The sequence below is a fragment of the Embiotoca jacksoni genome, unplaced genomic scaffold (genome assembly GCF_022577435.1).
Source record: "Embiotoca jacksoni isolate LCO1_2020_lvr unplaced genomic scaffold, fEmbJac1.0.p SCAF_2, whole genome shotgun sequence".
Lineage (NCBI taxonomy): Eukaryota > Metazoa > Chordata > Actinopteri > Embiotocidae > Embiotoca > Embiotoca jacksoni.
This window is the reverse complement of record NW_027185340.1, coordinates 110,001-125,551: the sequence shown is the minus strand read 5'-3', so window position 1 is coordinate 125,551 and position 15,551 is coordinate 110,001. Positions and strand designations below refer to the sequence as shown.

Sequence of the window (15,551 nt, the reverse complement as noted above, 5' to 3'; positions counted from 1 at the left end):
GGACGGGATCTTTAAAGCGCTCTTTGTTTTCATATTAGGTCTGGCGGTCATGCATTTTCAAGACACCAACGAGTTAGATGTGGGCAACAACCCTAAAGTTGGCACAAAGCGCTACATGGCCCCCGAAGTGCTGGATGACTCCATCCAGATGGACTGCTTCGAGTCCTACAAAAGAGTGGACATCTGGGCCCTGGGCCTCGTCCTGTGGGAGATCGCCAGGAGGACAGTCAGTAATGGTCAGTATGTGTTTCACACTACGTGTCCCTGCTGGATTCTGGATAGTCCTGTCTCGTATACATCGCTGGCCCATCTGTTAACACTCATATGTTGTGTGTTGGCATTACCGGTAAGCAGAATAATAACCACAAACATGATGTATCTTAGTGATCAGAAAGCAGGCTGGTATACAGGTAAGGAAATCCTTGTAAACACATGACATTGATACGGCTGCGGTCTGTTCTCTCCTCAGAATTAAGACAATATCTTAAGACAACAGTGCCTCCGTCCACTGTCTGTGGTCCACGGAGACGCCAGAAGCATCTGCATTTATTTATGTGAAACAAAACCCACTTCCTCCGTTCCCTGTCAAATGGGTTTATCACTTTATAGTAGGAAGTGGGCTTTTAGCAACACTTTGAGATATTGATTTACCCCGACACAGTAACCTCACATCTGTTTTTTGTTTGTTTCTTTACCACAGCTGCGCTTGAAATTAAATTAAGAAAAAAACACAGCAAAGCCACAACATGAGTCTTTTTTTTTTTTTTTTTTTTTGAATATACCTTATGGGATATGTCAGTCGTCCATCAGCCGGTTAACACCTGGAATCATGCGTCACATACATCATTAACATTTACATGTAAATAAGCACATGAACACAAACAGAAAAGGGAGGAGAAGAATTTAACAGGCATCTAACAAAATTAGACATCTTTTTTCACTGTAGCCCCATTTTATTGATCTCTATTAGAAATTTGTCATACGTTACAAATGTAATTCCCAAACTGAACCGTCAGAACCCAATCGGTTCAGGCTCAGATCGTTTCATAATTTTAGCGGGTTTGAGAGGGTTGAGGTCTGCGCTGCAGTCGATTTAAAATGAAAGAATAAAAACCTGTGCAACGGGGCGTCTACAGATCAGAGCTAAATGCATCTTGGGTGTGTGCACCTGTACTTTTAGCTGACCACTTGTGAACCCACCACTCAGGACGGATGACAATGAATAGTGATCAAATAAATTTGGACAGGGCTTTACTTACATGTTACAGTTTGTCCTGATGATGTAACCTTGGAAGTGAATTGGTGCATGCTCTGCTTTGCTTGCAGGCATTGTGGAAGACTACAAGCCACCTTTTCATGACGTTGTCCCAAGTGATCCCAGTTTTGAGGACATGAAAAAGGTTGTTTGTGTGGATCAGCAGAGACCCAACATCCCAAACAGATGGTTTTCAGACCCTGTAAGTCGTGTTCAAACTGTCATTCAGTAGCATATAATCCAAGTCTACATGTTTCCTTCCCTCTAAAAATAAGGCCTTTCAGTATTATTCTAGTGTTGACGCACTCATGGATTTATTTCTGCTCCTTTTCAGACTTTAACCTCCATGGCTAAACTCATGAAGGAGTGCTGGTACCAGAATCCATCAGCCAGACTAACAGCACTGCGCATCAAAAAGACTCTCACAAAGATCGACAACTCTCTGGATAAAATAAAAACAGACATTTGAGCCTTCCTCCAGAAGAAGAGGCAGACATGTACTAAAGGCCTTTGACGACATCTAGAGGATGGAGCATTTTAGAGAAAGAGAAAAGACTTGATGGGTGCAGTGCCCTTATAGTGGCACAGACCTATATTTATTTTAAAAACACTTGGCGGGACACATTTTGGCATCCAAAGATGGCTTACCGGGCATTTCTGAGACTGCCAGTGGTCTTGGAGATAGGAACACATCTATTCCACTTATAACATAGGAGCTGGACTGTTAGACATGTTCTTCGAGGATGAAACTGTTACTTGGGCATTTGAGTAGAGTCGCTTTTGTTAGAAGTGCAGATTTTGTTTGACTTTTGTTGTTTTTGTTTCAGAAATGTCTGAACATAGAAAGTTCACTTTATCTCTTCAACTGTACTGTGTTGTTCATATACATCCTGGAGAATTCATTTGGAAAAGATGCTAACTTTCCAATTTAATCTGCATTATTTCTGCAACGGTGGTGATTGCGAGGCGTGTTGGGTTGTGCTTTGTGTCTCATGCACCTTTTGTTTACGATGCTGTCAGAACAAGTTTCTTGGGATTTCGTCTGTTCTGTAACATTAAGTTGTACAGCTACGCCAATGGCACAGTCCTTTTCCTCATATATCGTCCAACTAAAGGTACTCTGTCGCAACCCTTTTCTATATCACCATGACTTTTACATTGAGTTATGTACCTATTTTGTTTTGTTTCTTCAGCTTTACAGAAACAAATGCTACAAGAACAAATAAAATATCCGCTAGGTAATGCTGAACTCTGTTCCTCCCGAGGCCTGTAAGTAAGCCTGTAAAGCCTGTATACTGTCTTAACGCGTGCATTGTTGTCTTAACGTGTGCATTGTCAAGGAAATGAAGTCAAACTTCAGCCTTTTTTTTTTTTATTTCTTTAACATTTTATATCAATTAGTGATTTCTATTAATTAAATAGAAAAACATATATTTAATCTGTCTCACTTGTCTTAATGCTGTGTCTAATATGTACAGTTATTTGCCTTGCTAGTGATGTAACTCTAATGTTGGTGTATCTGTTGGTCCACTCTTGTGATTCAGTCTGAAATATCTCAACAACTTTTGCATGAACTGTCATAAACTTCTCTACAGAAATTCACGACAGTCCATGTTAATGTCATCAACTGGTAACATAAGCTGTGAAACGAGCCTCAACCTATCAGAGCAGCGCTCTGATGCTTTAACAGATGGCGACACCTCTGCATTCATCCCGTGTTTCACAGCAGCAGCTGTAGTGAAAGGTCGACGCAGCACATGGACTCCATGTTTTTGTATTTACTGTCACTGGCAGAAGGGGGAGACAAAAGTTCAGTACTGCCGGTTGAAATCACTTGTTTGGTTTTTTCATCATAATTTAGCTCGTCCAGTATTGATCAGACTTCAGCAAATCTAATGACGTTCCCATCAGCTGTACTTTGTGTTAAGTGTTGCCTGACAAATGTTTGGCATAAGATATATATATATATATATATATATATATATTCCATGTATTTGTTATTGGAGTCCAGTCGGTATAACTATATGGCGTCAAATTATACCTTTTCCTTCGTCCCCTTTTAAATCATCACCTTGTAGGAAACTCAGTGGACTGTTAAGGCCTGTTAGCCTCCCTGCTAAAACCCAAAGTCTGCAGTTAAGTGACTGCCACTGACACAGTTATTTCTACACTGAAAAGCTCGGCATCTGCACTAATAATTTAACAAATGAATCTATATTCATTTGGAAAAGGTCATAAGCCCAGGCGTCTCCCTTGCCAGCTACGAACTGAAACTGCACGCACCGCAGATATGTTGGCAGATGTCAAACAAAAACTGGGCCCCCAATGGTTTTCAGGCTGATTAATATGCTCCAGGAGTTCGAGGCCAGATGATAGAGACACAACGGTGGATGTTTAACAGCAAGACACCGCCTGCAATACCAACAGCTGTCGGAGTTGATATGTTCGAGCTCTTCATATTCAGGGACATTTGATCTGTCCTGCTCACACAGCGCTGAGGTTTGACCAGACCAATTTTAAGTCCTTTGGGATTCGGGGCAGTATTTGGCTTTTATATTCAATATCTAAGAGGAGGGAGAAATATTATTCTATTGACCTCTCCAGAAACGCTGTAATCAATATAATACTATCAATTAGATCGTTCAGAACAATGAGGAATCCATTGGTCCAGTTTACTCATTGACTGCTGTACCCACAAACTGTTCCAAAGTTGATGCAGTATATTGATGCATTCAGTCGTAGATAAACAAAGATAATCAGTAACTTCGAAATTTGAGATTCCACTGATGATTTTTAACTCGTTAAAAGGACATTTTACGTTTCCTATTCACTGCATCTGTACAGGTTCTCCCATCTTCTACATCTGTTGCTCTTGTGGCCTCATTCATGTACTGATTGTACCTTGATGAGGATTTTGCACCAACATATTTGTATGTCTAACTTTTCTGAACCTTCCCACCGTCACAAGGCGTTGAGCAAAGAGCAGAGCGCACTAATAGCAGCTGTCGCTCTGCTGATTCATCTACTTGTAGTCTGCCTTGAATACGTTTTCTGCTTGTCGTCTTTCTGATGAAGCTCGGTTCACCCCTTCGCTCTCCCCGGTGATACGAGCAGCCTTTTGTTGCTATGGAGCCCCAGCAGCAGAAACCCGACTTGATCACATACGGCCGGCTGTAAATAACTTCAAAACGTGAGTCGGGCTGTGAGCATAGATGAATGTACAGCCAACTCCTGTATTCACCACCTCTGCTTGGTTGGATGGGACGTTAGCAGCTGGATCTGGGGCGCTTGGTTTCTTCAGTTTAGCTTCTCGCATCATTGGAGAGAAATACATCCAGCAAACAGTGGTGCAAGATTCAAAGCTTCATCCACCCATGTAGCAGCAGAGAAACAGCATGTTGCCATAGACTCTGTAGGCCCACCTGCATGTACACATGCATGTACACCTGCATGTACACCTGCATGTACACATGCATGTACACCTGCATGTACACATGCATGTACACCTGCATGTACACATGCATGTACACATGCATGTAGGAAAAAAGTTTGTGCTTCATCCTAAAATTGACTGTAATGTTCATTTTCACTTTGAGATAGTCTGTTGTTCTCTACAAGGAGTTCAGAGGTCTTGTTTATTAGTCATGAATTGTGCATATTGGCCTGTTTGCATTTTTAGAGTTTGTCATTTTTCATGCGAACTCTTGATTACATTGAACTATTCAGGGTAACGTGAACCATTTGTCTTCATGAGGTCATTCCCGGGAGGAGGTGGTGTTTCTGCGGACCTGCAGCAGTTAAATGGATGTGCAGCAACACTTTTTCCCGGGCTGCCGTTCACATGTCTCTATCAGAGGTCTGCAGCGATAATCCTCTTAAATCACAGTCAACAGAGGCGGAGCGAATTCCGTTTTACAGTTTCCTGGCCGCTGGTTCACTGCGTGGGACTTTGGTGTCGGGGTGACCGGCCGACGGACTTCACCGCAATGTGCGTGTTTTTGCTTTTCTTGTCTGTAGAGTAGCTGCGCGAACCTGCGTCGGAGGAGCAGATGCGGCTCTGGCCATGACTTGTCCCGGGAAGCAGAGCTTTCAAGCGGCGTTGATCGTCCTGTCTGTCGCCCAGCTGACTACAGGTACACTGTCGGTGTAATCAAATATGTAAATTCAGTACATTTCATTGTTTTCAAGTTTTATGTGACGTATCTTACTGCATACAGTGCACCTTTCAATACAGACCGAGGGCGGTGTAATTTAATTGACTTTTTAAATCCGTCGTGCTGTATTTGCAGGCAGCTATTAACTAAACGGAAGAATGATGTCATCAAACACCACGAATTAAGTTTATTAACCTTTTGAAGGACACCTTATTTTATACCAACAGACGTTAAATCAAAGAGCACCGATACGACTATACAAAGTTTTTTTTTCTGGCTGCAAAGACCAGTTATATAAAGAAACATGTAAGTTACCTCCTACTAACAACCTGTTTTCCATGTGAAGTCATGTGTATGGAGGTGGGAGTTGATTGACAGCAAGGTGTCCAAAATAGCTCTCTCAAAATAAAAACAGAAAAATAGATTTAGCTGAACAGAATTTCCAAAACACAGAATATTGTCAGTTTTATTCCTCCTTAGTGCTCATGTTGTGACAGAGTGGAGAGAACAGTCTTTGGGCATAACTTTAAACTTTGTCTCATAAAACATCTCAGAGATCTAAATGGTGTTTTTTGCAAACTTTTGCCTCTTTTTATATCTCTGAGGAAAGTTGCAATACCCTTTGTTTACTGAATTCATACTAGATTTTAGGGAATTAGTGGATTATTCATAATTAATCTGAAATCATTTTCTTAATTGATTGCCTGTTTCACTCATTTATATATAAATAAGGAAAATGATATGTATACAGACTATTCTCTGCTTCCAGTCTCTAATGTCGGCATTTGCATTTTCTTATATGATAAAACCAGAATGTCTTTGGCTTTTGTGCCGCTGATTGAACACAACAACTGATTTAGATATGTTACTTTGGGATTTAGGAAAGTTTGATTAAAATGTTTCACCTATTTCAGATATTTTAGAGACCAAACGATTCATTAAGAAAATAGTCATCAGGTTAATTGATGATGAAAATAATCCTTGGTTGCAGTTCTTATTTATTCTGCATCCCCATTTCGATATTATGGAGCAGCTGCACCCGCAGACTGTAACGCTGCGTTTGATGACATGTGTGAATGAGCCTCCAGCAGCTGCTGGCAACACAAACACAACCAATACATGTAGAGTCCGATGTCACGCAGCTACGCACCTAAAACCTGAAATCACAACAGGCTCATAAACCGAGCCATAGAATAAGACTTCAACTTTAACTCTTCAAAAGTGAAACGTGTGCCTGTTTCACAGAAGTATTTCTGGGAGCTGTTTTCGTACAGTTTTAATGTGGCGGGTGGGTGTGTCTGTAATCAGCCATTTCTTGTGTGCAAATGAATGAAGTGCACTTATTGGGTTTTTTAACTACATGTGAAAATTCAGCAGAGTGTTTTTTTTCCTCACTGAAATCAACAGGTAAATGTATAACGGCAGTGGAAGGATATTGTTAGTACTGACTCTGGGTTGCATTCCTCTCTCTAATTTATTTATTTGCAATATGATGCATGTGTGGTACTTTTCATTATTGCTTAATGCCTCGATAGTTAAACTGCTCTGTAAGCCTCTCAGCACCTCTCTGAATTAGATTTGTATCCGAATAATTACACAATAATAAACAGATTTAACAATACAAATATCAGAAAGTTTCTGCATTCTCTGCATTAAAAACATTTTTACTTAAAGCAACTAAAGGTCGTGCAGAACTTTGGCAAATCCTGCTCTTCCACTGCTCCACAATCTGTTGATATCATATCTTACTAGTTCTGAGGATCTGTCTGCTTCAGGGTTGTCAAGCCTTTTTTCTTTTTTTCTTAATGAGTCAGTTTGGTCCAATTTCCTTCCAATATGTTACAAACACTGAGACAAATAAGACAATCTTCCACTTGTTATAGCATCAATAGCTAAATGAGCATCTCCGAGAGCTCTTAGTGAAGCCTGAGGACATGATTCATTTTGCCTCCAGGATTTAAAGGAGCTGCAGAGCTTTCCAGACATGTCACTAGTTCTTGGAGGATGATGAAACATGCTCAGGCACTCTAGCATTTGTGGGAATATGTGTGATGTCTAAACTACTGTCCTGATTCAATGTTTTCTGTTAAATTCAGTCTGGATTATGTCCACAATGCACAAAACAAGTTTTTATCCTTCAAGGACAAACGGCTGCAAAAGCAGCTTTAAAAGCACTGATTTTAATACAGACTGCTTTATTAATAATCACAGCAAAGCTCCAGTTCCATAAGAGGGTTTTTTTCATTGTTGAACGATACTGTTCACTTCACTGCATCTGCTCAACTTTAATCAATTTCTGGTTCTCTTTTCGAAGTTTATTTAGTTTGTTGTTGCACATTCACTACATCAAAACGTGCTGAGGTATTTAAACTGTTGACTCTGTCATCAGTATATGAAGTTAAATACTGAACAGGGAGAGGAAAAAAAAGGCAACGGCGAGGTGTGTGAATATAATGTGGGAGATTTATCGGAGGGGCCGGAGAGCATCCTTCAGATGTCAAAGATCAACCTTCCACTATACTCATCATCATTTCATCACAGGAGATGTGAAACTGTAGATGCTGGACTTTTAGGGAAATAGTGCAATAGATCTGATGTGGAGGAAGATGCAGAGCGATGAACACACTGAAGTATTACGTTTATTTACTTTGATTAAATGAAATCAGTGGAAAAAGAAGTTTGTTAGCCACCACTTTGATAACGTTAGAGCTCGCCACCGTTTTGAGTACTTACTCCTCAAACCCGGCCTTTTGTTATTAATAATGTTGAATATGGAGAAATTGGTAATATATGACCTCGTCACTACCATACATGATTAAAGACCGGAGTAATCATAGCAATGCTCAGTCGTTCATCTGCTTTAAAAAAAAAAAATGAAAATTTTGTCACAGAGCAACAGTATATTGAAACTTAATTGTCTTTGAAAATGTTAGTAAGCAACTAACAGTAAAAGATTTTCTTTGTCATATCCCAGTAAGTCCTACCCTGAACTGAAGACTTGATGTCTTCTGTTGCCTGCTGATTTTATGTAAAGGTTTATCTCACTGCTGGAGACCTTTATAAAACCCAATGAAAATTATATTTTGTATTTTCTAATTGTCAATATATCCCATTACAAAAACAAGGAATTGAATGTACACCACACAACGGGTGCCATGGTCTTTCATGACAGCGAAGTCAGGCGCTCCATCTGTGACTGGAAACACTCTTCAAAATGCACTTTTTTTTTTTATTCCTGTCAGTAACATTTACTAATAACTACATCAGTAAGTAATTATTGAGCTGTTCTGAAAATGCTTTTTTTTAAAAAAAAATTTTTTTTATATTGTTAAGTCTTTACAAAGTAGAAATGTGCGTGAGCTTGACTTCCACAAGGCCAAGATTGAATATATTTTAGTTTGTGTAAACTAATACACTTAAAAATAGCACAAATCAAATAATGTGCAATATTTACTTTGAGTTTTTTTCTTTCTAGTGAGCATTCAGCGAAGTCTTGCTTATCAGTCACTCTTCGGCTTATCAAACAAAGAATGACAGCAGCTCCAAGTGGAACATAAGATTATGTGGGTGTTAAACTAAGAGGCATTACTCTGGTTCCTCCACCTCCAGCCATTTAAGAGCAGGGACCTGCTTATGTAACAGGAGCATCCTGCTTCTAACGCCACTGGCCATGCAAGTCTGGGAGATAAACTGTTTATCTAGTGTCCCTTTCCCCCCTCGGCGGTTTCACAAATCAATTAATTCCCTACTGTTGTGTCTGTTGGGGAAATAGTGAGCTCACCTTCTTGCGTGGTGCTACGTCTTTCAGGCCTGAAGTGTGTGTGCCACCTGTGTGCCAACCACACCTGTGAGACGACCACAGACGGCGCCTGCTGGAACTCGGTGATGCTGATTGACGGGAGGGAGGAGACGGTGAAGTCGTGCCTGTCGCCCTCCGAGATGAAGGGCCAGGTCTTCTGCTACAGCTCCAGGAACGTCTCCAAGAGGAGCTGCTGCTTCACCGACTTCTGCAACAACGAGACTCTGCACCTACGCCCAGGTACTGCCAACATGCTGCTGTTCAACTGATGCTGTCGATTGAGTTTTTGTTCATTTTAAATATGAATTTAACAAAGAGAAAGACACCAAAATGATATCAAATGTTGGAAAAAAGTGATTTATACTTCCTCAGATAATGTTAATGTTAGTTTTCAGTAACATTCAGTCAACAGTAACACGGACCCAATCTGTGTGGGATTTCCCAGTGATTCTGGTCCCGGCTAGACGGGGTGGATGCTGATCCTCCTAGATCCTGTGACATAACAAATCTGGCAGAGGCTATGGGACGGCGCGCGGCTAGTGATCCTCCCCCTCCCTCCCCTGATTTATAAATAAATACTCTGTCAGGCATGCAGTCCTAAAAGCCTCTCATGGGTGTGCTGGGTGGAAGCTGGCCTTAAAACAGAGGGGTGTTACTCCCACCTCTGGATGTGACACATGGCATGGTGGGTTTGCAGAGTTAACGTATTTAATTTGTTCTATTTATTTGAAAGTGACCCTCGTAACCCTAATTTGGGTCATTAATAAGTCGTTTTTGCCAGTTGGGGGCTGAATATTATCACTAAGTCAGACAACACACAGGTTGGACATGCTAAGGCTTTGTAATGCTGAAGTTGAATAACATTAGCTATAATTTAGCGTCGTGTTTCTTTCATCCTCACGCCTCTTTTGGCTCCTTAACGCTCCACTGTGTTCACCAGCTGCTTGCTAACTTGGTCTGTCTGCTGTTTGGTGCTGGGAAGATTCAGCACCGTGGGTGTAGCAGAGCTTTTTGCCTGCTGCTGCTGCTCAGGTTGATGAAAGCGGGACCAAATTAGCAAAACTGTGGGCCAAAAAAAACAAAAAAATAAGATGAAAAATGTTAAAATGCTCTCTGGAGCAGAGAAAAACTGCAGGCACAGGTCATAATTGTCCGTAAGTGCATCCCCACCCAGACATTACAGATAGAGATATCATGTGCCCCACTGTTCATTTGAAAATATTTTTCAGCTCAGCTTTATAAAAGGAAAATGAAGCTGTTTTCTGTGCCGGTGTCACGGTGCTCAGGACTGAGTGGACTCTAACTGGCCTGGTTTGAACTGTTTGTTGTTTTTTCATTCTAATTCATGAAATCAGTCATCAACACATCATTATGGACACCTTTAGAAACACATTGGAGTTCGTTTATGTTATGATCCCATGTTAATCAAGAAACTGTAAAAATCTGAAAACAGGGAAAATGCTTCTGATATTTTATTCAACCAACAGTTCAAATCTTCAAGATGTTCAGTTGATCATCACGCAGGAAGAAGAAAAGCATGAAATATTTAAATTGGAAGCGGAAATGTTTTGCTTAAAAAGTCATTTGAACTGTTAATTGATTATCAAAATTGTTGCAGATTATCTGGTGATTAACTAATGGATTAGCTGATGATTTGTTTCAGATTGGCACATAAGTTTCTGAAAAGTATAAAGTAGTAAGTACAAAACAAAATCACCTGGAGTGAGGGGAAACCCAGCTGTATATTCTGGTGACTCGTCCATACTAAGGTTTCTTTTTCCTGCATAATCACTATTGAAAATATTTACTCGTGGTCACAGTGAGAAATAAACATTAGTCCAGATTTAATTTGTGACACAAAATCTGAGAAAGTTTTTCTCCCCGCTGATTTATTCATCGAAGATAATTTGATGCCCTCGTTAATCTGTGCTCACTTTATACAAAAACCCAGATGTAATAGAGCAGATTTAAAGTGTAAGGTGCTGCAGAGTGTTGATGGGACGGGTGGAGCTGCACCCCGAGGCTGTGATGGCGCTGACTGTGAATGAGGACACCACAATCAATCAGTTCCACTGCTCTACTAAATAGCAGCACGTGAGCTCATCAAATCTGTTATTTATTTCTTCTACAAACATACTTTATGTTCGTTCACGGCCGTTCTGTGATTTCAAAGATAGAAGGCCTGTATAGTTGTAAAGTTGTGGGTCAGTGGCTTTACAATTTAGTCAAGTGTCTTTCAACACGTGAACAGAGATGATTTATACATAATATATACTGAGCAATTAACAATATATCTAACAATAATACAGTTTTTCTTCATTCAGAAATGTTAATACTAACATTTCACTGTATATATTTATACATTGGTACTTTTTTTACTTTTTTTTTTACATTTTTCAAAAACAAAAAAAATCCTTTTCATTCTACTCTATTCTACTGTATTTTATTATTGTGTGCGTATTTGTAATGTTTTTCTTTCTGTGAACTTGTCTTTCTTACCTGTATTCTGAAGCTGCTGTGACTACAAAATGTCCCCACTGTGGAATGAATGGAGTCTCATCATGTCTCATCTTAACCTCTGTTTACTTCTATACCTAATTTCCAAACATGTATGTAGATATAGTGTCAAACAAACAGTTGAAAAGCTTCTGTGAATGCGTCCCGTACCTCAGTCAGGTCAGGGCCTGATGCTACTGGGCCTGAAGAGAGCAAAGTCTTGTTTTGCACCACATGTGCTCGGCTCCAGCCGGACACCCGGCAGGACTTGTATGTCGGTAAAAGGCTGAAGACGTCTTGGGAAACTGTGTTTTAGTTCACGATGTGTTGCGTTGCACACTGGCTCATCTGCAGATGTTGCATGTTTGAGGATCTGGTGGTGAGGACATTTCACACATCTGGGATTTGAGATGACGGAAAGGATGAAGAAACATGGAAAAACTTTATTAGTTATTGCTTTTCCAAGTCTGCATGATTACACGACTCGCATGTGGTGCGTGTATGCTGAAAGAGTTATTAGCTCCTGCAATCATTCCTGGACTTAATATGAGGCTTTCGGGTTGGCCAAATCTAAGTTACAACATTTTCCCTCTCTGTATTTCCCCAGAGCAGTCATTTAATTTCAGCCCCGTGCTGCAGTGGTTCATCTCTTATTATCACAGCGTCCACCCGCTCTGATGTTTGTGTTTGTGTCCACCGACAGACAGAAGGAAGGTCACAGAGACAAATGTCCGGTTACCTTGTTTTGCCAAACCTACAATTTTATTACAAAGTCTCTGTGCACCTCCTTCTCAGTCAGTGCTTCACATCTATTTTAAATGAAGATGCATGATAAAAACATAACTTTGTGTCTGCCAAATGGACGATTTACACTTCTCAAAATGTTGTCTTCATTTTGTTGGGCTTTTCAAAAAGTCAGAAAAGTGTTCTTCTGCAGATTAGTCCATCAGACAGAGCTGTCGATATGTTTTAGTAGTCGTTATGTGCCACTGATAATATGTCGTCCTGTTGAGATTCATTTCTCCACACTGTTGCCACGGTTAGCAACAGCCACCAGGGGGCGCAGCAGCTACAGGGAGCTCAGACACAATGAACGTGATTACAAATCCTCTCCCCTTCTATTGATTCCTAACAACTGAATTAGCATATTCAGAAACAATGATTGTCCAACAGTGTTGGCTGTATTGTGTTTTTCAGAGACGCCTTTGGAAGAACCTGGTTGGAGCAGGCTGCAGCTCGCGGTGGTGATCCTGGTGCCCTCCTGCCTCCTGTGTGTGGGGATCCTGCTCGGTGTGTTCGCTGTGCAGGGCCACCGTTGTGCCTACAGCCCGGCCCACAAGCAGGACCCCGAGGAGCCTCTGGACAACCAGATGCTAATGTCCCCTGACAAACATCTCAAAGAGCTGATCTATGACATGAGCACGTCGGGCTCCGGATCAGGTGAGAGAAAAGCTGCTCGGTATCACAGCTGATGTGATGATGATACGATTTGTGATCATTTCCTCTTTGAGCTGGCGAAGCAAGTAAAATGTAATGATGAATGATATGAATTTCAGAAACTCTTCAGGATTTATTCATGCGTTTTCTATTTTTCCCTGACCGTCTGCTGCTCAGTGTTGCTGTCGTTATAATGTCCTTTCCATCTTGCAGGCCTACCACTGCTGGTCCAGCGAACCATAGCTCGAACCATCGTCCTGCAGGAGACCATCGGAAAAGGTCGATTCGGTGAAGTGTGGCGGGGCAAGTGGCGGGGAGAGGACGTGGCCGTGAAGATCTTCTCCTCCAGGGACGAGAGGTCGTGGTTCCGTGAAGCAGAGATTTATCAGACTATCATGCTCAGGCATGAGAACATCCTGGGTTTTATTGCTGCTGATAACAAAGGTGACAGAACTAGATACTCAAACCTGATTTAATCAACTACAAATTAGAGGTAAATGTTCCAGTATGTGACCGTATGATTCGCTGTGTTGTGCAGATAACGGCTCGTGGACTCAGCTCTGGTTGGTGTCAGAGTACCATGAGCACGGCTCCCTGTATGATTACCTGAACAGGTACACAGTCTCAGTGGAAGGCATGATTGTTCTGGCTTTGTCCATAGCCAGTGGGCTGGCACATCTCCACATGGAAATCATTGGCACACAAGGTACGACTGCACTTAGTAAACGAAGAGCATAAATTGTTGAGCAATGACATCATATCAGAGAATTTACAGGCTTAAAGTAAAGATCATTCATTAACAATTAATCTGTTAATCACTTGAAAAAAAAATTCAATTTGCCCTTTAGTCTATATAAAATAATGATAATAATGCTCACCACTTTTCAGTTTCCCAGATCTCCACGTGACAACTTTGTTCATTAATTCAAAACCTGAATATGTTTAATGTACCACAGTATCAAGCAGAAAAAACAACAATTCCTCACTTTGGAGAAGCTGCACATCACAAATATTTAGGATTACAAGTTACATAAAGGATTCATTTATTTTTACAATTTGCTGGTGTTACATTTTCTGTCAGTTGACTCATCAATAAATCACTAATCAATTCACCAGTAGTGTAACTTCACTGTAAAACATGCTCTGATATGATGATATTACATGACATTATGCCTGGGAAAGTTTCCTCACATATGCTGTAATATAAATAAAAAATGTTGGGTTCATAACCTTATTTGTTGCCTTCCTGCTTGAAGGGAAACCTGCCATTGCTCACCGAGACCTGAAGTCTAAAAATGTCCTGGTGAGTAAGAACGGGACGGCAGTCATCGCTGACCTGGGCTTGGCTGTGAAACACGACTCCGGCTCAAACACCATCGACATACCGTCCAACCACAGAGTGGGAACTAAGAGGTCAGATTTACGTCATGAAACACAATTAACACGCAAAAAGGGGAAATTGAAGTGCCTTAAAACCAGGGCGTTTATTTGATATGCTCCAAGCGGTTTACATATTAGTCGTTGTTGTCCAGTCAAGGCATCATGTTTAGGTGAGTTCAATTCAGCAACAAGGCAATTCAAAGTGCTTCACATGAAACATGAAGCAGGCATCGAGTTAAAATGTAAAAAATACAAATAGAAATAAAAAAAAATACAATAGTGAGAGTTACTGTGCAGTGTAACAGAAAGGTGGACCAGTCCCAGACGACCTGAAGAGTCGGGACGGTTCATAACGTTGCAGCAGGCTGTGAACACGGTGCACAAACCAGCACTGATGTTGAAATCTGGTGAGAAAAATGCTGAACAAAAGTCATGAAACCTCAAGTTATCTGGTGTGAAAGAGCAAACAGGACTGATGCAAGAATGATACAACCAGACGAGGTATGAACAACACGTGTTTATTTCTATGTTGTGGACCGGTCGGAGACCTTTGCTGCGTTCCAAGTGACGTATTTATTTACTTACAGATTTGAGTGCGTTCACATTGTGAAGTATGAAAAGATGCAGTGTGATTTGAGACAACAATATCCTGCTTAAAATCAGATACCACACAAGTCAGTGTGCTAACATGTAAGAGTACCATATGTTGTTGTACTAAGAGAAGTATGTCATGAGGAACACAGACCTTGAATGTGAGAATTTCAAGGTTTTAGACTTTGGCGACTCCTACTGGTAAGAAGCTCAACTAAAAGTTGATGAGATACAAAACTTCAAAATGTGACGCCGTGACCTGCAGTTTTAGATTCAGAGAACACAGGACAAACTTTCTCACGCACAAATTGATGAAGCAATCACTCCAAGAGGTCCTGGGCTTTTTATTCATTAGGCTTTAATTGTTTTGTCCTCTGCAGGTACATGGCCCCGGAGATCCTGGACGAGACCATCAATATGCACATCTTCGAGTCTTTCA

General features: G+C 40.8%; 2 protein-coding genes across 2 annotated transcripts in view; both read left to right on the top strand.

Annotated features, from left to right (window-relative positions):
- The window catches only part of LOC138200802 (activin receptor type-1-like), a 31,763-nt gene extending 29,070 nt beyond the window's left edge, over positions 1–2,693 (top strand). Inside the window, exons 10-12 of the mRNA XM_069153688.1 lie at positions 39–236; positions 1,327–1,457; positions 1,590–2,693. Coding sequence (XP_069009789.1) covers positions 39–236; positions 1,327–1,457; positions 1,590–1,724 — 464 coding nt within the window. The 3' untranslated portion in view covers positions 1,725–2,693. The remainder of the gene's footprint in view (positions 1–38; positions 237–1,326; positions 1,458–1,589) is intronic.
- A 2,513-nt stretch (positions 2,694–5,206) lies between these two features.
- The window catches only part of LOC138200806 (activin receptor type-1C), a 15,265-nt gene continuing 4,920 nt past the window's right edge, over positions 5,207–15,551 (top strand). Inside the window, exons 1-7 of the mRNA XM_069153702.1 lie at positions 5,207–5,388; positions 9,218–9,448; positions 12,902–13,144; positions 13,355–13,585; positions 13,680–13,847; positions 14,398–14,554; positions 15,493–15,551. The exon at positions 15,493–15,551 is cut by the window's right edge and continues 66 nt beyond it. Coding sequence (XP_069009803.1) covers positions 5,319–5,388; positions 9,218–9,448; positions 12,902–13,144; positions 13,355–13,585; positions 13,680–13,847; positions 14,398–14,554; positions 15,493–15,551 — 1,159 coding nt within the window. The 5' untranslated portion in view covers positions 5,207–5,318. The remainder of the gene's footprint in view (positions 5,389–9,217; positions 9,449–12,901; positions 13,145–13,354; positions 13,586–13,679; positions 13,848–14,397; positions 14,555–15,492) is intronic.